The sequence below is a fragment of the Giraffa tippelskirchi genome, chromosome 2, assembly GCF_054371585.1.
Source record: "Giraffa tippelskirchi isolate mGirTip1 chromosome 2, T2T-mGirTip1v1.2.pri, whole genome shotgun sequence".
In the NCBI taxonomy this organism is placed as follows: Eukaryota; Metazoa; Chordata; class Mammalia; order Artiodactyla; family Giraffidae; genus Giraffa; species Giraffa tippelskirchi.
The window spans coordinates 68,191,367-68,209,415 of NC_137276.1; the positions used below are offsets into that span (position 1 = coordinate 68,191,367).

Genomic DNA, 18,049 nt, shown 5'->3' on the forward strand with positions numbered 1-18,049 from the left:
ATTCTTTAAAAATTATTAAATCTTTAATTCGTTAAAGATTACTGAGGGAAACAGCATTGTTTTTAATATTTTAATCATCTAGATGTCCAACTATAGTTATTAATAGCTAATTTAGCAAGCCATGATACTTTTATGTGATTAATATGCAGCCATTAAAAATCATGTTCTGGAAGAGTAATGACATAAGAAAATACTTGTGTTGTAATTAGAAAAATGAGAAAACCTTTAATATGTTTTATATTATTTTTCTGAAGTTATAGTAGATGGAAATATATTAAAAATTTTAAATCATTGTCCTGGGTGTTTCTAAGTGATTGACTTACAGATGTTTAATTCATTTTCTTCCATAAGCTTTTTATTTTTAAAATTTTGAATGTAAATAATTTTTTAAATCAGAAAAAAGTTTTAGTAATCATTTATTAGTATAATGCTTAGTGAGGTGAAAATGATTATATTTCTGGGGGGAAAGTTAGTTGTGAAATTATATATATAGTATCATCTCAACTAGATTTTAATTTTGTCTCTCCTAGAAAATACGTTGAATGAAAATGTACAAAAATACTAACAATAATATTGCCCCAGGGAGATAGGAATGAGAATGAACTTTTTTCTTGTTATTCATTAATTTTTTTCTGTATTTTCAGACATTTGAAGACAGTGATTTATTCCACTTGATTGGTGTTATCTGTGGATTAGCAATTTATAATTTTACTATTGTGGACCTCCATTTTCCTTTGGCTTTATATAAGAAACTGCTAAAAAAGAAGCCATCCCTGGAAGATTTGAAAGAACTGGTCCCTGATGTTGGGAGGTTAGTTGTAAAAAGTGACAAGAATGGGGTTTAGAAAGTAGGAAATGGGGGATATACAGAAGTTTTCTTTTTAGGAATAATTATGTTTCTGTTGTTCTTGTTGCATTTCCAAAATAAACTAATGGCCCTTCTAATAAAAGAAAAAGCAATTGTGAGAATTTTCTACTGAAAGAGTTATATGTGTAAAGCCATGTGCTTAATTTTTAGTTTAGCAATACTTTGTGAATATCAGATAATAAATTTAGGAAGGTGATGTTTCCTAAATGTAGTTAAATAACTTATTTGGACTTTTACTTCTAATTACCTTCATTCCTAGGTGGAATATGTAAGTTCTTTTTATTTATTACATTAAATGGAATAAAAAATTATATAGAAGAACAAGTATTGAGAATGGGTGCATACATGGCCTTTGTATTCAAAGGAAGAGGTAAAAACCTTAGTTTTTTTTTTCTTCAACATTGTTTATAAATTTGCCAGTCACTCAGTTGTGTTCAACTCTTTGTAACCCCATGGACTGCAGCCCACCAGGTCCTCTGTCCATGGGATTCTTCAGGCAAGAATCCTGGAATGGGTTGCCATTTTAGAGGATCTTCCTGACCCAGGGATTGAACCCGGGTCTCCTGCATTGCAGGCAGATTCTTCACCATCTGAGTCACCAAGGAAGCCCTAAAAATTATATATAAGAACAAGTATTGAAAATGGGTGGACACATGGCCTTTGTATTCAAAGGAAGAGATAAAAACCTTAGTTTTTTTTTCTTCAGCATTGTTGATAAATTTGCTTGTACAACCACCATTCTGAAACAAACATAAAAGTACAAATTAGCAAAAGGATTTGACCAAGAATGAAGGAGAAATATATACCTAGTCATAGGCAAACTAGTCAAAATACCCAATTATATTTTACTTGAAAGCAACATACATATTGTTTTTCAGAAGCATGCAACAGTTACTGGACTATCCAGAAGATGATGTTGAAGAGACATTTTGTCTTAATTTTACGGTAAGATGGAAAGACATAGAGTAGTAGCTTGATTGTTCATCATCCCTTTTATTTATCAGCTGTGCCTTATGGTTTTTATTTTTGATGAATGGAATTCTTAAAGAACCCTTTAGCTAACATTTATTGAGCATTAACTATATGCTAGTCACATGCATTATTTCATTTAATCCTCATAATCCCAAGAGATCGGTATTATTATCCTTATTTTACAGGTGAGAAAACTGAAAACAGTTGTCACATTTCAGAGATAGTATTTGTATCCAGCTCTGTGACTGGATAAGCCTGTGATGTTTAACATTATACTAAAGATCTTTACAGATACAAGGGGTCCTCTTTATTCAAGTGTTCATTTTTTGAGTCTGCAATCACAAGAATATTTAGAGAGCAAAGGTTATTGTAACGTGAAAATATCCACTAATGAATTTGCCACCTAAAAGATTACTTCCCACTCAGACATCCCTTTTATACTAACATTCATCCTTGTGAATTTTGTCTTACTCTTGGATGCAATTCAATATAAATGGAAATACATTGTAATATTATTTGGAAAATGAAATTACAAATCTTAAAAAAGATGTAGAATTTAATTCAGTGAGAGGGATGTTCAGTAAATCATCCAGTCTTTATGCAGAACCATTGATAAATGAGGATCTGGCAGAAGTAGACTAGTTGACAATTAAAGGAGAGAAAAATCAGCAAGGATTATGATAAGGCACTTCAGAAGTAACTTATTTGAATACCATAAATTAGACTCTTGGGAAAATGGTAAAAAACCTTCAGTTTTTCTTTTTTCCTGTCTATTCTTTTCAAAAACTTCGTGTGCCACATACCCTCAAACTGTCCTCTTTGTGTTTTTACAGTCAAAGCTTACAAAAGATACCATATTCTTGTATCACACGGTTTGCCAAAAAAATTATGTGCCCCCTCAAAAATGTTTGTCCGTTCTTGGTCATTTTAAGAATTGGCACATAGTGCAGTTATAAGAAAATTTGATAGGTTTAAAGGGAAATAGGTTAATTTCTTTGAGTAATGTTTAACTTTTTTCAAGAAAAAGTCGTCCTTGAATTCATATTTACTATGAAATTTTAGTTCTCCTTTTCAGTTGATGCACTTAACCCTGTCAGTTTTCTTTGGATCTTTACTGATCATCTCAATTGACTGAAGCATTGAATTCTAAGCAATTTAATTTATCAGTCATCAAGTTTGTGAATGTTAGTAAGATCTATGGTAATTCAAACATTCCTTCCCACTGTCGTTTCTTTCCCAGACATACTCAGCAGCTTTTTGCTACTTATAGAATAATAGCTTTAGATTGGGCTTCAAACATTTGTAATCTGGCTTTCTAACTTCCATTGTATCCTTCCATTCATACTAAGTTTTGTCATGTCTCACAGTATTCTTTTATATGCCTCACCTTCCCTGTTTTTTAGGGGCATGCATTTTTTTGATATTTGGTCTGTCTATCCTTTTGTTCAATCCCTGTCCTTAGTCAGAAATTCCACCCTCTCCTAATCTTTCAGAGCCTTACTCGTCCTTTTAGATGCTTTTCAAATGACATTTCTTCCTCAAGGTTTTTTATACTTTCTCTGTTAGAAGTAAGCTTTCTTTCTTCCATGGTCTGATAGTATTTTGTTCATGTCTCTATTACAGCATTTATTTTACTATAATAATGAGTTGTTTACATATCACATTTCTCCTCCTTTATTGGGTAGCAAACTCCAGAGCAGGGATTTATTCATCTTTTATCGTCCCACTCCTAGTATAGTGTTTTATAAACAGGTACTAAAAAAATGTTAATAGAAGAGAGTAATATTCCCAAAAAAAGAGGGAATAGGAAGAGAAAAGATGCAAAGGTGGGAATGATAATATATATAGGAAAATGAGCACACTAGTAAGGGAAATAAGAAATTTCAAAATAAATGACTCTTTATAAACCAAATTAATGGCAAACTGGAAGAACCACCTGTAGTTAAGAATGCAACAAGAAGGAATACCGGAGTGGCAGCTGTCATGTGGGAAGAATGCATAGCTATTCCAAAGTTGAATGCATTCTGACTTGGAGTCTATCGCTTGTCCAAGGAAAACATCCTTCCTAATATTTTACTCCTGTAGTGACCCTTCTGAAGTTTTACACGGGATAATTACTCAATTTCTTGTTCTTAACAAACCAAAAACTTGTTAATTTATAATTAGTTAGTCAAGGTAGGATTTCAAACTGCTAGAGAAGATGAAAATTTCTAGTTGTGGCTTCATGCAGAATTCACAAATAAGCTTATGCTACCAGAATTTTACTTCAAACTTATTATTTCTTATATTTAATGAGAGAGAGGTAGATTATAATAATAGGTTATTAAAATAATAAATTTTGAGTCTGACATTGACTTTTTTTAAAAATTTAAATTAATAGATCACAGTTGAAAACTTTGGTGCAACAGAAGTGAAAGAACTGGTTCTAAATGGTGCAGACACAGCTGTTAACAAACAAAATCGGTAAGTGACTTATAGCAGCATCAGTGGTAGTAATAAGATTCAGTAGGCATTTTCTTCTGTATTTAGAAATATGTCACAGTCTTAAGTTTTTACTCAGATAAATTTACTCTTTGAATGGTAAGGACGTAATCAATCTTCCTTTTGCTCCTGTTAAGACATTAATAAGGGGACAGAAAGATCATTAACAACAAGAACAAAGAGAAGGAAGAGGAGACATCAACAGACACATTTTTGGAAGCTAGAAACCAGTGGTACCTAACTTTAGCCAGCCAGAAGAAGCTGTAGCACAAGGTGGACTAGGAGCCCTGAAGGCAGACAGTTCATATTGCAGAACAATAGTTGAGGCATTGAGAATAAAAAAATAGGTTAAAAAGTGTATGGATTTTAAGGGGAAACTGGAAACAGAAAGATTGGCTGTTATAAGAAGCAGTTAGAGATCCATTTCCCATAGTGCACACGTGGCTAGCAACTGTCCCTCTCCAGCTGGACAGACTGGAAATTTACCTTCTGGGGAGATCAAACTAAAGGAACTGGATTTGAGGACAGTTAGGCAAAGCACTGAAATGAAAATACGAAGATTAAGTGAAAGTCTACAGCTGTCTCCTCCTTGACACTGTGTACTGGAAGATTCTTCTCTGGGAAAACTGCCTAACTTGTAAACGTAAATGAATAATGAAAGATCAGTAGACATTTCAGAAAAGACCAAAACGGTAGAACAGAATGCTAGAGAAACAGAAACCGTGCAGGATGAAGAAACATCTATAAAAATTGAAATCCGTATCCTCAAACTGGTAAGAGTAGCATCCATAAGGATGATATTAAAAGCTGAAAAAATTTCATTGGAAGAAATGGAATGAATGAAATTTGTCAAATGGTACCCCCCAAAATTTCCAAAACTGAATGACATGCCTTTTAAGAATGACAGCATGGAAACAAAAAAAACATAATTCAAGGCAAAATTACATGAAATTTCACAACCTGAAAAAACCCCTGAAACCTTTGGGGGGAAAAAAATAGCAGACCATACACAAAGAATTAAGAATCAAAATAATATCAGATTTATAAAGATTAACACTGAAGTTAGGAGATCAACATTGTGGGAGAAAATTATTTTTAACATAGAGTTCTATATTGAAATATCAAGTATGTGGTTCAGTTCTGTTCAGTTGCTCAGTCGTCTCTGACTCTTTGCAACTCCATGAACCGCAGCACATCAGGCTTCCCTATCCATCACCAACTCGCGGAGTTTACTCAAACTCATGTCCATTCAGTCAGTGATGCCATCCAGCCATCTCATCCTCTGTCGTCCCCTTCTCCTCCTGCCTTCAACCTTTCCCAGCATCAGGGTCTTTTCAAATGAGTCAGTTCTTTGCATCAGGTGGCCAAAGTGTTGGAGTTTCAGCTTCAACATCAGTCCTTCCAATGAACACCCAGGACTGATTTCCTTTAGGATGGACAGGTTGGATCTCCTTGCAGTCCAAGGGACTCAAGAGTCTTCTCCAACACCACAGTTCAAAAGCATCAATTCTTCAGCGCTCAGCTTTCTTTATAGTCCAACTCTCACATCCATACATACAAGTATGTGGTATATGTAAAAATATTTTTATACATGCAGAGTCTCAGAAAATTTACTTCCAATGCAATTTTCTCAAGAAGTTACTGGAGGATATGACCTACCAAAACAAGAAATTGAACCAAGAATGAGAAAAAGGGGTCAAAAAAAAAAATGAGAGGCAAAGAGAAACAGTGGTGTGTACAAGATTTAGAAAGAACTATCAATCTGCATTAAATAAGGATGATGGAGGGCTCCAGGAGGAATGTCTTCAGGGAAAAAATGCAACCTAGTATATTTGAGTGAATCTAAAGGGGATTGACATTTCTGTTGAAGTTGGTTGGAGATGAGGTAGCAACCTGAGGGACACAAAAATTCTTCAGAAAAGTAATTGTAGAATACTCCCTAACTTAGTACTTATAGTCATAAAAATGTTAACAATGAATATTGAACCAATATTCAGTATTCAGTTCATCAGATAATATTTATAAATGTAGATCAAGGTAAATCAAGGAATAACAGAACTCTATTGTTGAAGTTTGAAGGTAAATACCAGAAGGAACGACAAACAGAGTTAACGAATAGTTTTCTTCAAATTGCCGGACTTGATCCAGATGATTATAATCCTGATTCTGTTACTTAGAAGCTGTGTAACTTTAGGTTAATAAGTTGGTGTCTCCATGCCTCAGTCTCTTTTTCTGTAAGGTGAGATGATATATTATACCTACTTCATGGGGTTATTTTGAGGATTAAATGAGGCGATAATTTAAAAATGCTTAGAATAGTACCTAGCACGTGTATGTGCTCAGTAAATGTTGGCTGTTAGGACTATTACTATTTGACATTTTAAAATGTATGTTATTTCTTTGGTAAAAACAAAGTTATTTTTAAAATAATGTGGAAAAATTTTAGGTCTTTCTACTTTTTTAAAAAAAATCTTGGTTTTGAAAAGCTTTGACTATGATATAGAAAGATTTTTTTTCAGCTTTTCAGGTTCCTATTGCACTAATTCTTTAAGTTTCTAACAAATATTATTTCACATAGATTATTTAGTTTAGAAATAATTTAAAGAATTTTGATCTTTTTACCACCAGTCCTAGTTGCATAATGAGAGTGTGGAATGCAAAAATGTTAGCACATAAAACAATTTAGCCTTTTGTGCTTAGGAGACTTAACTATTAGTAGTATAAATTTGACTTTCTAATAGTTGAATTATAAAAATTATGCCTTATGAAATTACCTGTTTCTTCTTATAAGAACCTTACGCTGATAAGCATATGCTATTGATTTTTCCTTAGGGCCACCAATTTTATTTTATAATGGCCCCCTTTAACCTTTTTTTTCCTCTTTGTAAAGTGAATTTGGAATTATTTTAAAGTGGTTTAAAATAATGGTCTGCTAAAGTGGTTGTCTGTAGATGACGAAATTTACCAGTATTCCCATTTATAGAATCATCCTTTGTAATTTGGATAACGAGTGTAAAATATTGAAATCCTCTAGCACCCATTCTGATTATTGGTTTAACCAGATAGCTGCATAAAGTGTTTGTGGCCAGCAGAACAAATGGGAATAAAACTGTAGTTCTAACTACTGAGGAAAGGGTTTTCTTTTTTCATGACTGTTTCCTTTTGTATCATAACAGGGAGAAAAGCATCAGAAGTGTTCATCTGTATGTGTATTTATATGTATGTACACATACACTTGAAAAGAAACTTCACTTGTAGTCTTTAATGGTTATTCTGAAAGAATACTAATGCCTCTCTTGGGTTTTTAATTTTTTAAATAAATTGCTTCATCAGATTCCTTTGAAACCCAAGGAAAAGCAGACTGTACAATCTGTGAAACAGTCCAAATCCCAAAGAGCTCTCTCTCCTTTTTAAAAATTCCCTGTTATTTTTTAACAGATTATACTTTTTAGGGATGTATTTGAGTGATACATATAAATTCTCAATAGTTTGTGACTAATTTAAAAATATTTTTGATAGCCGTTTGCATCATCATTCTTCCCATTAGGACATCTTTCACTTAGAAGTAAGCTAAGAATGGCTGTGAATGAGAGGTTGTCTACATGCCTCCTAGACGTACCAGATTTTTGTATAGAAAGAATAATAGACTTCTTCATAAAGATTTTGTCCCTTGAATCCTACTCATACTGTCTCGGTTTTGTACATAAATAGCAAAAAGTACAGTAACACTCAGAGGTTTAATAAGACTGTAATATGTATTCTCTGTAAAAATTTTTTTTATGTTTTGTGCATGTGTGCTTTTTCATTTCTAGACAAGAGTTTGTTGATGCTTATGTGGATTACATATTCAATAAATCAGTGGCTTCCTTGTTTGATGCTTTTCATGCGGGTTTTCATAAGGTCTGTGGAGGAAAAGTCCTTCAGCTCTTTCAGCCTAATGAACTACAAGCAATGGTTATTGGAAACACAAATTATGATTGGAAGGAATTGGAAAAGGTAGGGGAAAACAAATCTATGATATTGTTTAGATGGAAAAGCAAAAGGAAAACATAACTTGTTGATGGTTGTATCTCGGGTATTGATGGTATTCATGTTCATGTTATGTGTATTTGACTACAAGTTTTTGAAAATAATGCTACTGTGCATTAAAACTGAATGCACTATTGATACGTTCAACACCTGAGAGGTCTCTGAGTCCTTATGCTGAGTGAAATAAGTCAGTCTCAGAGAATTATATACCATAGGATTCCATTTATATGACGTTGTTGAAAAGCCAAGCACTCTGCTGGACAGGGGCTGGGGATGAGGAGGGAGTGTGACTGCAGAGGAGCAGCGTGAGAGAGTTCTTCAGGGTGACAGAATTGTTGAGTGTCCTGACTGTAGTGATGGTTGATCTGTATATGTGGTTTAAAACTCATAGAACTGTACACACATTAAAAAAAAAATGTCAATTTTACTGTGTAACAATTTAAGGAAAAAAATTTTAAATTAAAAAATATAGGACTTCTGATTAAGCATAGTGGAATAAGCATTTTTCTCTGCTCCCTCCCAAAATCTCTTTAGAATTACAGTAAACATAGGACTAACCCCCTCCCTCAAAATACAGTGAGCAAGAGAAAATACAGTTTTGGAAGATGGAAAATAGGTGAATGAATGACTTAGAACAAAGAAAATTGAATTCTGAGCCTCCAGAGGAGTAGGTTGTCAAGAGGCAGCCTGTCACATTGTAGAATTTCTGAAAGACACAGGAATTAGCATGTCATGTTACCAGGGGTACAGGGTTGGGCTGAAAGCAATACAATTGCTTCAAAACTAATTTAAGGAATTACTAGACCTCTCACATTCCCTTTCCTGCCTGGCAAGATAGAACTCCGGAGAGAGGCTCTAGAAATCTGGGAAAGCATGTAGAACTGAGGCTGGCACTCAGAAAGCTGGTAGCCAGACTTGAATCCTCCAGGAAGATTGAATATTCCTTTTTGGAGGTAAATTAATTCGCTAAAGAGAAGAAAGATGACTTTGAGAATTGTCACACTTCTGATCCTACACGGTTGATCTTCTTGCCTCATCTTTCATTCCTCCTCTCACTCTGCTTCAGCCTTATTGGCTGCCTTGCTGGGCCCAGAGCCCTCAGGGAACACTCTAGTCCTGTGGCCTTTCTGTTTTCTGTGCCTAGAATTCTCTTCACCTTGATAATTTTAAATGTTTATTGTTCTCACTTCCTTTATGTCTTTATATCTTTTCAGAGATCTTCATTGGATAACCTACTAAAAATTGCATATGTACACACACATACATACCCCCTGTCTTCCTTCTCTTTTTTCTTCTCTAAATTTGACTAAATAAAATTTCACTTAATTGTCTTTACTGTCTGCTGCTCCTTACTCTGGAGAAGGCAGTGGCACCCCACTTCAGTAGTCTTGCCTGGAAAATCACATGGACGGAGGGACCTGGTAGGCTACAGTCCGTGGGGTCGCTAAGAGTCAGACACGACTGAGCGACTTCACTTTCACTTTTCCCTTTCATGCACTGGAGAAGGAAATAGCGACCCACTCCAGTGTTCTTGCCTGGAGAATCCCAGGGACGGCGGAGCCTGGTGGGCTGCTGTCTATGGGGTCGCACAGAGTCGGACACGACTGAAGCGACTTAGCAGCAGCAGCAGCAGCAGCTCCTTACTCCCCCTTCAATGTAAGCACTATAATGGCAGGATTTTTGTCTCTTTGTTCACTGCTGTCAGGATTTTTGTCTGTCTGTTCACTGGTGTGTTCCCAGAGCCTAGAAAGGCATTCAGCAAGTACTTAAAACCTCGTCTGAAGATATAACTGATAGAAGTATTCATTCAGTAAGACAGGACATTTTTTAAAAGTATATTTTAGTGTACTTAGTATACTTAGTTTCTTCCACTAATCTGATTCATTATAATTTCACTAATTATGATTTGTGACTTTAAATGTTCTTTGTCAGGTCTGTGCACATTTCCCCAGTACCATCTTGTGGTTTAAAAAAAAGGAAAAAAGAAAAAAAACTAGCCAACCACCTTTCATTTCCCCACTAACATAGTCTTCAATTCAAAAAAGTTAATACTTTAGCTGATTGCTAGAATTCAAGCCATTATCTCCAAATCTGTTTGTAAATTAATAGCAGATATGTTGTGGATTTCTTGAGTTCAGTCATTAAGATAATCATGGCTACAAATAGAGCTCCAAATTCAAGAACCTGAAAATAAATCTTTACTGAGCCTCTACTAGATGCCTAATACTATGCAAGAGATTAGGAAGACAGCAGTAAATAAGCTTGAGACATGGTCTTTGTCCTCTGGTAAGGAGGCTGGACATTAAATAATTGAACTGTGATGAATATAAAGGAAGAGGGTTTAGTGAAAGATATATAAGGTGAAACCTACACAAACAGGGAAAGCTTCTCACTAGGTGGTAATCTCTACCAGGTAAGAACTTTGTTCACTGCAGTTTCCCCAGGACTCCAGACTTTGACTGAATCGCATTATATATTTGTCTAATGAGCCAATGAATGAATTAGGTGACGTTTAATCTGAACCTAAAGGATAAGTAGAATTTAATCCGATGAACAAAGAAAGGAGGAGTGTTTGGGAAATATATTTGCTGTTTTGTTGCAAATTACACCAAAACACAGTGGCTTAAAGATGAACATTTGTTGTCTCACACAGTTTCTGTGGGTCAGGAATTCAGAAGTGGTTTAGTCCAGTGATTTCAAACTCGGGAGATCTTTCATGAGGTTGCAGTCGAAAACCATCTGGTGCTTTTAGTAGTCTGAAGACTTAAGGATAGTATTCCCCTTCCAAGATGGATCACTCACATGGCTGTGGACCAAAGGCCTGAGGATCTCAGCATGAGGACCTCTCCGTAGGGTTGTTTGAATGTCTCCATGAAACGGCAGCTAGCTCCCCCTGGGAGTGAGTGATCAAAAAGCTAAAGCCAAAGAAGTTTTTATGATCTAGCCTCAGAAGTCATGTATTCTCACATCTGCACTATCCTAATGAGGTCAAGCCTATTCAGTGTAGGAGGGGACATAACATGGCCATGAATAGCAGGAGGCAGAGATCTTTGAGGGAGGGCCTCTTCGAAACTACCACAGAAAATTGTTAGTGTTGCTCTTAGAACCATTTATGTTTTAAAGAGAAAATGGAATAATACAAAATAATTAGTATGACTTGTGTTCATTGATACAGGGAAAGAAAGTTTCATGATTATCACAGATAATTCATTCCATGAAAAACTTTAATATTCCATTAGCGTTTTAGTAATTTTGGTTTACCCTTTAGATATTTACTTTGGAAAATGATATTACAGTCATATCATGTTCTTTGAATTGGCAGCGGAGGAGACGTTTCTGCAGATTCATACATATTTTCTTCCCTTTCCTCTGGAACTAATAGTTCCAAGTTGCAAAATACCCAGGAAGTAATAATTAACTGCATTACATGAGTTTCAAACTCTTGGATAGTGTTAACTTTCTGTGCTAAGGAAGCCAGTTGTCAGATTCAAGATAAAACTAATATCCCTTAATACTAATAGAAGGTTATGTTGTTTTTAGAATACAGAATACAAAGGAGAATATTGGGCAGAACATCCTACAATAAAAATGTTCTGGGAAGTATTTCATGAATTACCATTGGAAAAGAAAAAACAATTTTTGTGTAAGTATTTCTGTGTTTAATGAGAATGGAGTCTTAATTATTAAACTTTTGAACTTAGACTAATTGATTCACTTTGGTGGGTTTTTCTGTATTATTCAAGGTCCTGTTTTTAATTTTCAGAGTAATTTTTTTAAATCTACATTCTTTAGATTTTAAAAAGATCTCTGCAGTATAAATGTTTTCAGTCTTCAATTTTCTTTCTTTGCTCCAGAATGAAAACTTTGGTAGTTGGTGTAGAAAACAGAACTTTCCTGTTCTTGAACTTAATGCCTAATCTATATCTGTTTTGCATATCATAGGATGACAGGTCATTCTTAAAGCAATTTTAATTTTGGCTTCCAAGTATGAATTTGTTTAAAGATGACAAGACAAATAGGAAAGGAATCATAATCAAAACTGCATTTTTTAAATAAATAGTTCTAAATGGTTACTCTTTTCAAAAGAGGGACTCCCAAAATGTTTTTATCAAACATGTATAAGGCCTTTCTTTGTGCTGATGTTAAGATTACACTTTTAAAGAAAAAAAACTGTTTGGATGTATCTCAGAATCGTGCTTCCACAAAGACTGGGGATAGGCTTCCACCTTAGAGCAAATGCTACTGTAAAGCTTTGCTATAAGTGATTGTTTAAGTAACTTGATACTCCATATTGTTATTTAAAACTTTTATTGTTGATAAAAGTAGTTGGTTCACTCAGTGATTCTTTTCTTGGCAGTATTTTTGACAGGTAGTGATCGCATTCCTATTCTTGGTATGAAGAGTCTAATACTAGTCATCCAGTCAACAGGAGGTGGTGAGGAATATCTCCCAGTTTCCCATACCTGTTTTAATCTTCTGGATCTTCCAAAATATACAGACAAAGAAACTCTACGCTCTAAACTGATTCAAGCTATTGATCACAATGAAGGCTTCAGTTTAATATAACTTTGGAGTTACAACTATTCAGTTTACTGCAAAAGCATTAAACTAATTGTGTTTTTCTTGTGGTGATGAACTCAGCAAGGTGATAGAGGTACTATTATAATTCTTACTTGCAAAATGTTCGATGCAGTGAGTATTCATGAAAGCCAAAAAATATTAAAAGAAATGAACAAACTGTGTTAATATTAAACACTGTATAGAACCATGGATTTTTTTTTTTTGCCATCTTCTAATAAACATACAAGTATTGTGACTACATTGAGGTTTTACTAACATAAATTTTAAGAGTTTGCATATTTCACAAATGATCTGGTGTGTGAGTGCATGAAAATGTTGCTTAATTTTTCTTCAATCACGGATGAGAAGCCTTTAACTTTGGCCTGCAATAGTCATTCGATTATTTTTTCATTTTGTAAATAATGTTAAAGTTTTGTAATAAAATAGTTATGTTCTGATACCAGTGCAGTTTCTCTGGTTGTACTTGAACTGAGATTACTTTAAAGGGTTAAAAATTATCATTTAAATCTTATTCTGAGAATCTATGAAAGCAAAAAATTAGCATGGTGGAAAATACAGTCTTTGCTTTTTTGCTAGAATAATGTCCTTGTGCAAGTCTAAATTACAAATAGGATTTACCTGATTAACATATAGTTCTTTCTGAGTCTTGAGATATAATTTGTAAATGGGAAGTTGTTGGAAAGCTTAATATTTAGTAATGGAAGATCTCTGTCCAGTTGCTGGAAATACAATCATTGACTACTATGAGAGCCAATCATTGGGTTAAAGCTTTTAAAACTATTGATGCTGCAGGTTGGTATTTAAAGAGAATTTTCAGTGCTTCAGAACCATTTACTTGAATTTTAAGAGACAAATCTTAACAGACAAATCTTTAAGTTTTATGGTGCTGATGCTTAGTTATCTCCTGTCATTAAATTGTAACAGTGAGTGATGCAACACATGTGACTTTCTGCTATAATGCAAATATTTATTTTTTAATTTTTTAAATGCCATGAAAACTGTTTAAATAATAAAGGTTTTATTGGCTTAATATTTAAACTTTCACTGGTTCTCATGTAAGAGTCAAAATTCTTCAAAACCAGTAATATCTAAAGGAAGGTCTCTTAAATTTTGGACATAGTTCCCATTCCCATACAAATCTATCTGTTTTATAGAAGCTCCCAAGTCTACTTACCTGTAATTGTAAAATCCAAAACAACTCAGGGAGGAGGGGGGTCGGGGGAGTTACATCACTTTGCAGCAAAACCTGACCTCAGTTGTTAAGGCTGTTTATGATATTAAATGAGACTAAATGGGACTGTTTGCATATTTTTCTGTGGCAGTGTTAATGTGTTTGTGTTTGATCTAGGTGCTGCCCAGACCTGTATGGGGTGCTACACTTTGTGTGCTTTAAAAATTCTTTTAACATTCATAATTCCAAAATGCAAATGAGTCCAAGGGTTTTGGAAAAGGGATTGTGGACATGTACTTTTCACTAGTTTAAGTTAAACTTCTGGTGTTTTTTAATAGGCTTTTAATAAAAGCCTTAAAAATTGCCCTTAAAGTAACATTTTTCCCAGTAAAATTCTTCCAATGGATGTTTCCGTGCACATCCATTCCTTGAGGCTATTGATCATTCACATTGAAAACATAGATGTGTGTGTCAGGTTTTTTTAGTAACCTCTATTTCCTATGAAGCTTATCTGTAAAATAGCAGCCACTTTGGATTCATACAGGTAGAGTTCATTGAACAGGTGTTTTAACAAGGCCTGATCTGTTATCTGGGAACACAACAGTGCAAGGCATAATTTGGGTAACTCTGATATTCTTTTCCTCTCTGTTACTGCAGACCTACAGTAGAATTAACAGCAGGGAGATTCATGGGAAAAAATACCATTGAAGATATTCCAAATTGCTGTTTGCTCCTTTTTAAAAGTAACAAAAATACCAAGCTTTATAGATTAGAAATGGTTTGGACCTAATAGAAGCAGAAGATACTAAGAAGACATAGCAAGAATACACAGAACTATATAAAAAAGATCTTCATGACCCAGATAACCACAGTGGTGTGATCACTCACCTAGAACCACACATTCTGGAATGCGAAGTCAAGTGGGCCTTAGGAAGCATCACTACAAACAAAACTAGTGGAGGTGATGGAATTCCAGTTGAGCTATTTCAAATCCTAAAAGATGATGCTGTGAAAGTGCTGCACTCAATATGCCAGCAAATTTTGAAAGCTCAGCAGTGGCCACAGGACCGGAAAAGGTCAGTTTTCATTTCAATCCCAAAGAAAGGCAATGCCAAAGAATGCTCAGACTACCACACAATTGCACTCATCTCACACACTAGCAAAGTAAAGCTCAAAATTCTCCAAGCCAGGCTTCAACAGTACGTGAACTGTGAACTTCCAGATGTTCAAGCTAGATTTAGAAAAGGCAGAGGAACCAGAGATCAAATTGCTAACGTCCGTTGGATCATGGAAAAAGCACGAGAGTTCCAGAAGAACATCTGCTTTATTGAGTATGCCAAAGCCTTTGACTGTGGATCACAACAAACTGGAAAACTCGGAAAGAGATGGGAATACCAGACCACCTGACCTGCCTCCTGAGAAATCTGTATGCAGGTCAAGAAAGCAACAGAATCAGACATGGAACAACAGACTGGTTCCAAATCAGGAAAGGAGTACGTCAAAGCTATATATTGTCACCCTGCTTATTTAATTTATATGCAGGGACCATCATGTGAAATGCCAGGCTGGTTGAAGCACAAGTTGGAATCAAGATTTCAGGGAGAATTATCAATAACCTCGGATTTGCAGATGACACCACCCTTATGGCAGAAAGCGAAGAGGAACTAAAAGAGCCTCTTGATGAAGGTGAAAGGAGAGTGAAAAAGCTGGTTTAAAACTCAACATTCAAACAATGAAGATCATTGCATCCAGTCCCATAACTTCATGGCACATAGATTTCCATGGAAACAATGGAAACTGAGAGATTTTAGTTTTTGAGGCTCCAAAATCATTGCAGATGGTAACGGCAGCCATGAAATTAAAAGACGCTTGCTCCTTGGAAGAGAAGCTGTGACCAACTTAGCATATTAAAAAGCAGAGGCATTACTTTGCCAACAAAGGTCCGTCTAGTCAAAGCTATGGTTTTTCCAGTAGTCATGTATGGATGCGAGAGTTGGACCATACAGAAGGCTGAGTGCTGAAAAATTGATGCTTTTGAACTGTGGTGTTGGAGAAGACTCTTGAGAGACCCTTGGATTGCAAGATCCAACCAGTCCATCCTAAAGGAGATCAGTCCTGAATATTCATTGGAAGGACTGATGCTGAAGCTGAAACTCCCAATACTTTGGCCACCTTATGCGAAGAGCTGACTTATTTGAAAAGACCCTGATGGTGGGAAGAATTGAAGGTGGGAGAAGGGGACAACAGAGGATGAGATGGGTGGATGCCATCACCAACTCGACACGAGTTTGAGTAAGCTCTGGGAGTTGGTGATGGACAGGGAAGCCTGGCATGCTGCAGTCCTTGAGGTCGCAGTGTCAGACACGACTGAGCTACTGACTTGATAGAAAGTAAGCAAATACTGAGTTCACTAAATTTTAAGGACCATGATTGTTGAATTGGCTTAACCTTTGAAAACATTTGAACACCACATAGACTTATTTGTAAGAGTAATTGTGTCTTTAATGTCTTAAAGTCATTAGTAATTTTAACCAATAGACATTGTTCAGAGAAGGCAATATACCCAAGACAAGCCTTTAAATTGGCATGAAGTAAAATGACAGTGTAGTTTCAAAACTGAGAACCCCAGCCTTTGCACAGGGATTGACTTCTAACATGTTTTTGCCTGCATTGTATAAGATTGTCATTGCGTTTAGTTGAACAAGATCTCCTGATGATGTGTAATATGCATAAGGCAGTCTCACCCTGCATATGGTGAGTTCTCTGAAAGCAAAGGCAAAATGGTCTTGCTCTCAACCTCTTCCTGTCCCCAACCTCTGGTCCTTCGGCCATCCAAACTCCTTCGGTTAGTTTTGTCCTCCTTTCTCAGTAATTCAGTAGCTACCTGATCTCACATTAGTACTAGGGATAAATTGGGAATTAAGTCTGTTTTTTGTACGTCTACCTTACTTTCCCTGTTGGGCCAGCCACAATGAATGGACGGTTAAATGCTGTTCCTTTCACTTCTCAACTCTTACTATACTTTTAAATCACCTGGGGCTACTTTTTTTACTATTAGGTACATGCCACCTTTGGCCAATTAGATGTCATCTCTAAGAGGTGACAGGTTACTTTCCAAAATTCCCCAGGTTATTTTTAATCCCAGTTGAGAGTCGCTTTTGGGGGGTGGTGTCTGTGTGCGTGCGTGTGTGCGTGCGTGCGTGCGTGTGTGTGTGTCAGTGTCATGAGACTGTTTCTCTTAGCATCCTAAAGGTGACTGTTCATTTTTAAGGAGTGGAGAGAGCTTTTGTTTAGTCTAGGAGTTAAAACTTGTTTCAAATAAAATTTATCAGATAATGCTTAGCAGGTGGGTGAAGGTACATCATTCTTTTGTGCCACTGAGGAAGATGCTGATTAAACAATGTGTATCTGTCGAATATGATACATCCAAGGGAAGTGGAAACAGCATTGAATACATGGCTTTAATTAAGTCAGGTTTTGCTAGGTGCTCAATTACTTGAAATGACCACATACCCTCCTTAATTAAGAACTACTTTTCTGTTTTGTGCATGTATGGAATTTTACAGGTACCTTTTTCTAGTGCAAACAAGATATACAGGGGCAGAAAGTTTTTTGGATTGTTTAATTCACTTCAAAAGAGACCTGAAGGCAGGAAACGGCCACATTTATTCATTTCATCTTTGTAAAGGGGCATGTTTCTGCCCTCTTGAATACTAGATTTCTGGGTCAGCCTAAGAAAGTTCACACCAAATATGAACGTCATTTTTTGTCTACTCCTTTGGGTCGTGAGTTCACTACAGTTCCACCATTGCCTCATCCCCCTAATCCCAAAGTCCTGGTCCTTTGTCATGTGTTTCAGGTCAAAAATTAGCTAGTCGCTAAGTCATATCCAACTCTGCAACCCCATGGACTTCAGCCAGCATGCCAGGCTCCTCTTTGTCCTCCAG

At 35.7% G+C, this 18,049-nt stretch overlaps 1 protein-coding gene across 31 annotated transcripts in view; it reads left to right on the forward strand.

The window, feature by feature from the left end:
• HERC4 (HECT and RLD domain containing E3 ubiquitin protein ligase 4) overlaps window positions 1–13,373 on the forward strand; it is a 129,599-nt gene extending 116,226 nt beyond the window's left edge. For 24 of the 31 annotated variants that reach the window (XR_014076491.1, XR_014076493.1, XM_081568923.1 and 21 more), the window contains 6 exons: window positions 645–811; window positions 1,747–1,813; window positions 4,221–4,303; window positions 8,134–8,317; window positions 11,891–11,993; window positions 12,708–13,373. Coding sequence is in view for 22 of the 31 variants with exons in the window: in XM_081568923.1 (XP_081425049.1) it covers window positions 645–811; window positions 1,747–1,813; window positions 4,221–4,303; window positions 8,134–8,317; window positions 11,891–11,993; window positions 12,708–12,916 (813 nt within the window). In the remaining 9 variants the exon portion in view is untranslated. Of the gene's footprint in view, window positions 1–644; window positions 819–1,746; window positions 1,814–4,220; window positions 4,304–8,133; window positions 8,318–11,890; window positions 11,994–12,707 lie in introns of all 31 variants that reach the window. The other 7 variants (XR_014076486.1, XR_014076487.1, XR_014076492.1 and 4 more) reach the window with 1 other exon arrangement.
• Window positions 13,374–18,049: the final 4,676 nt, after the last annotated feature.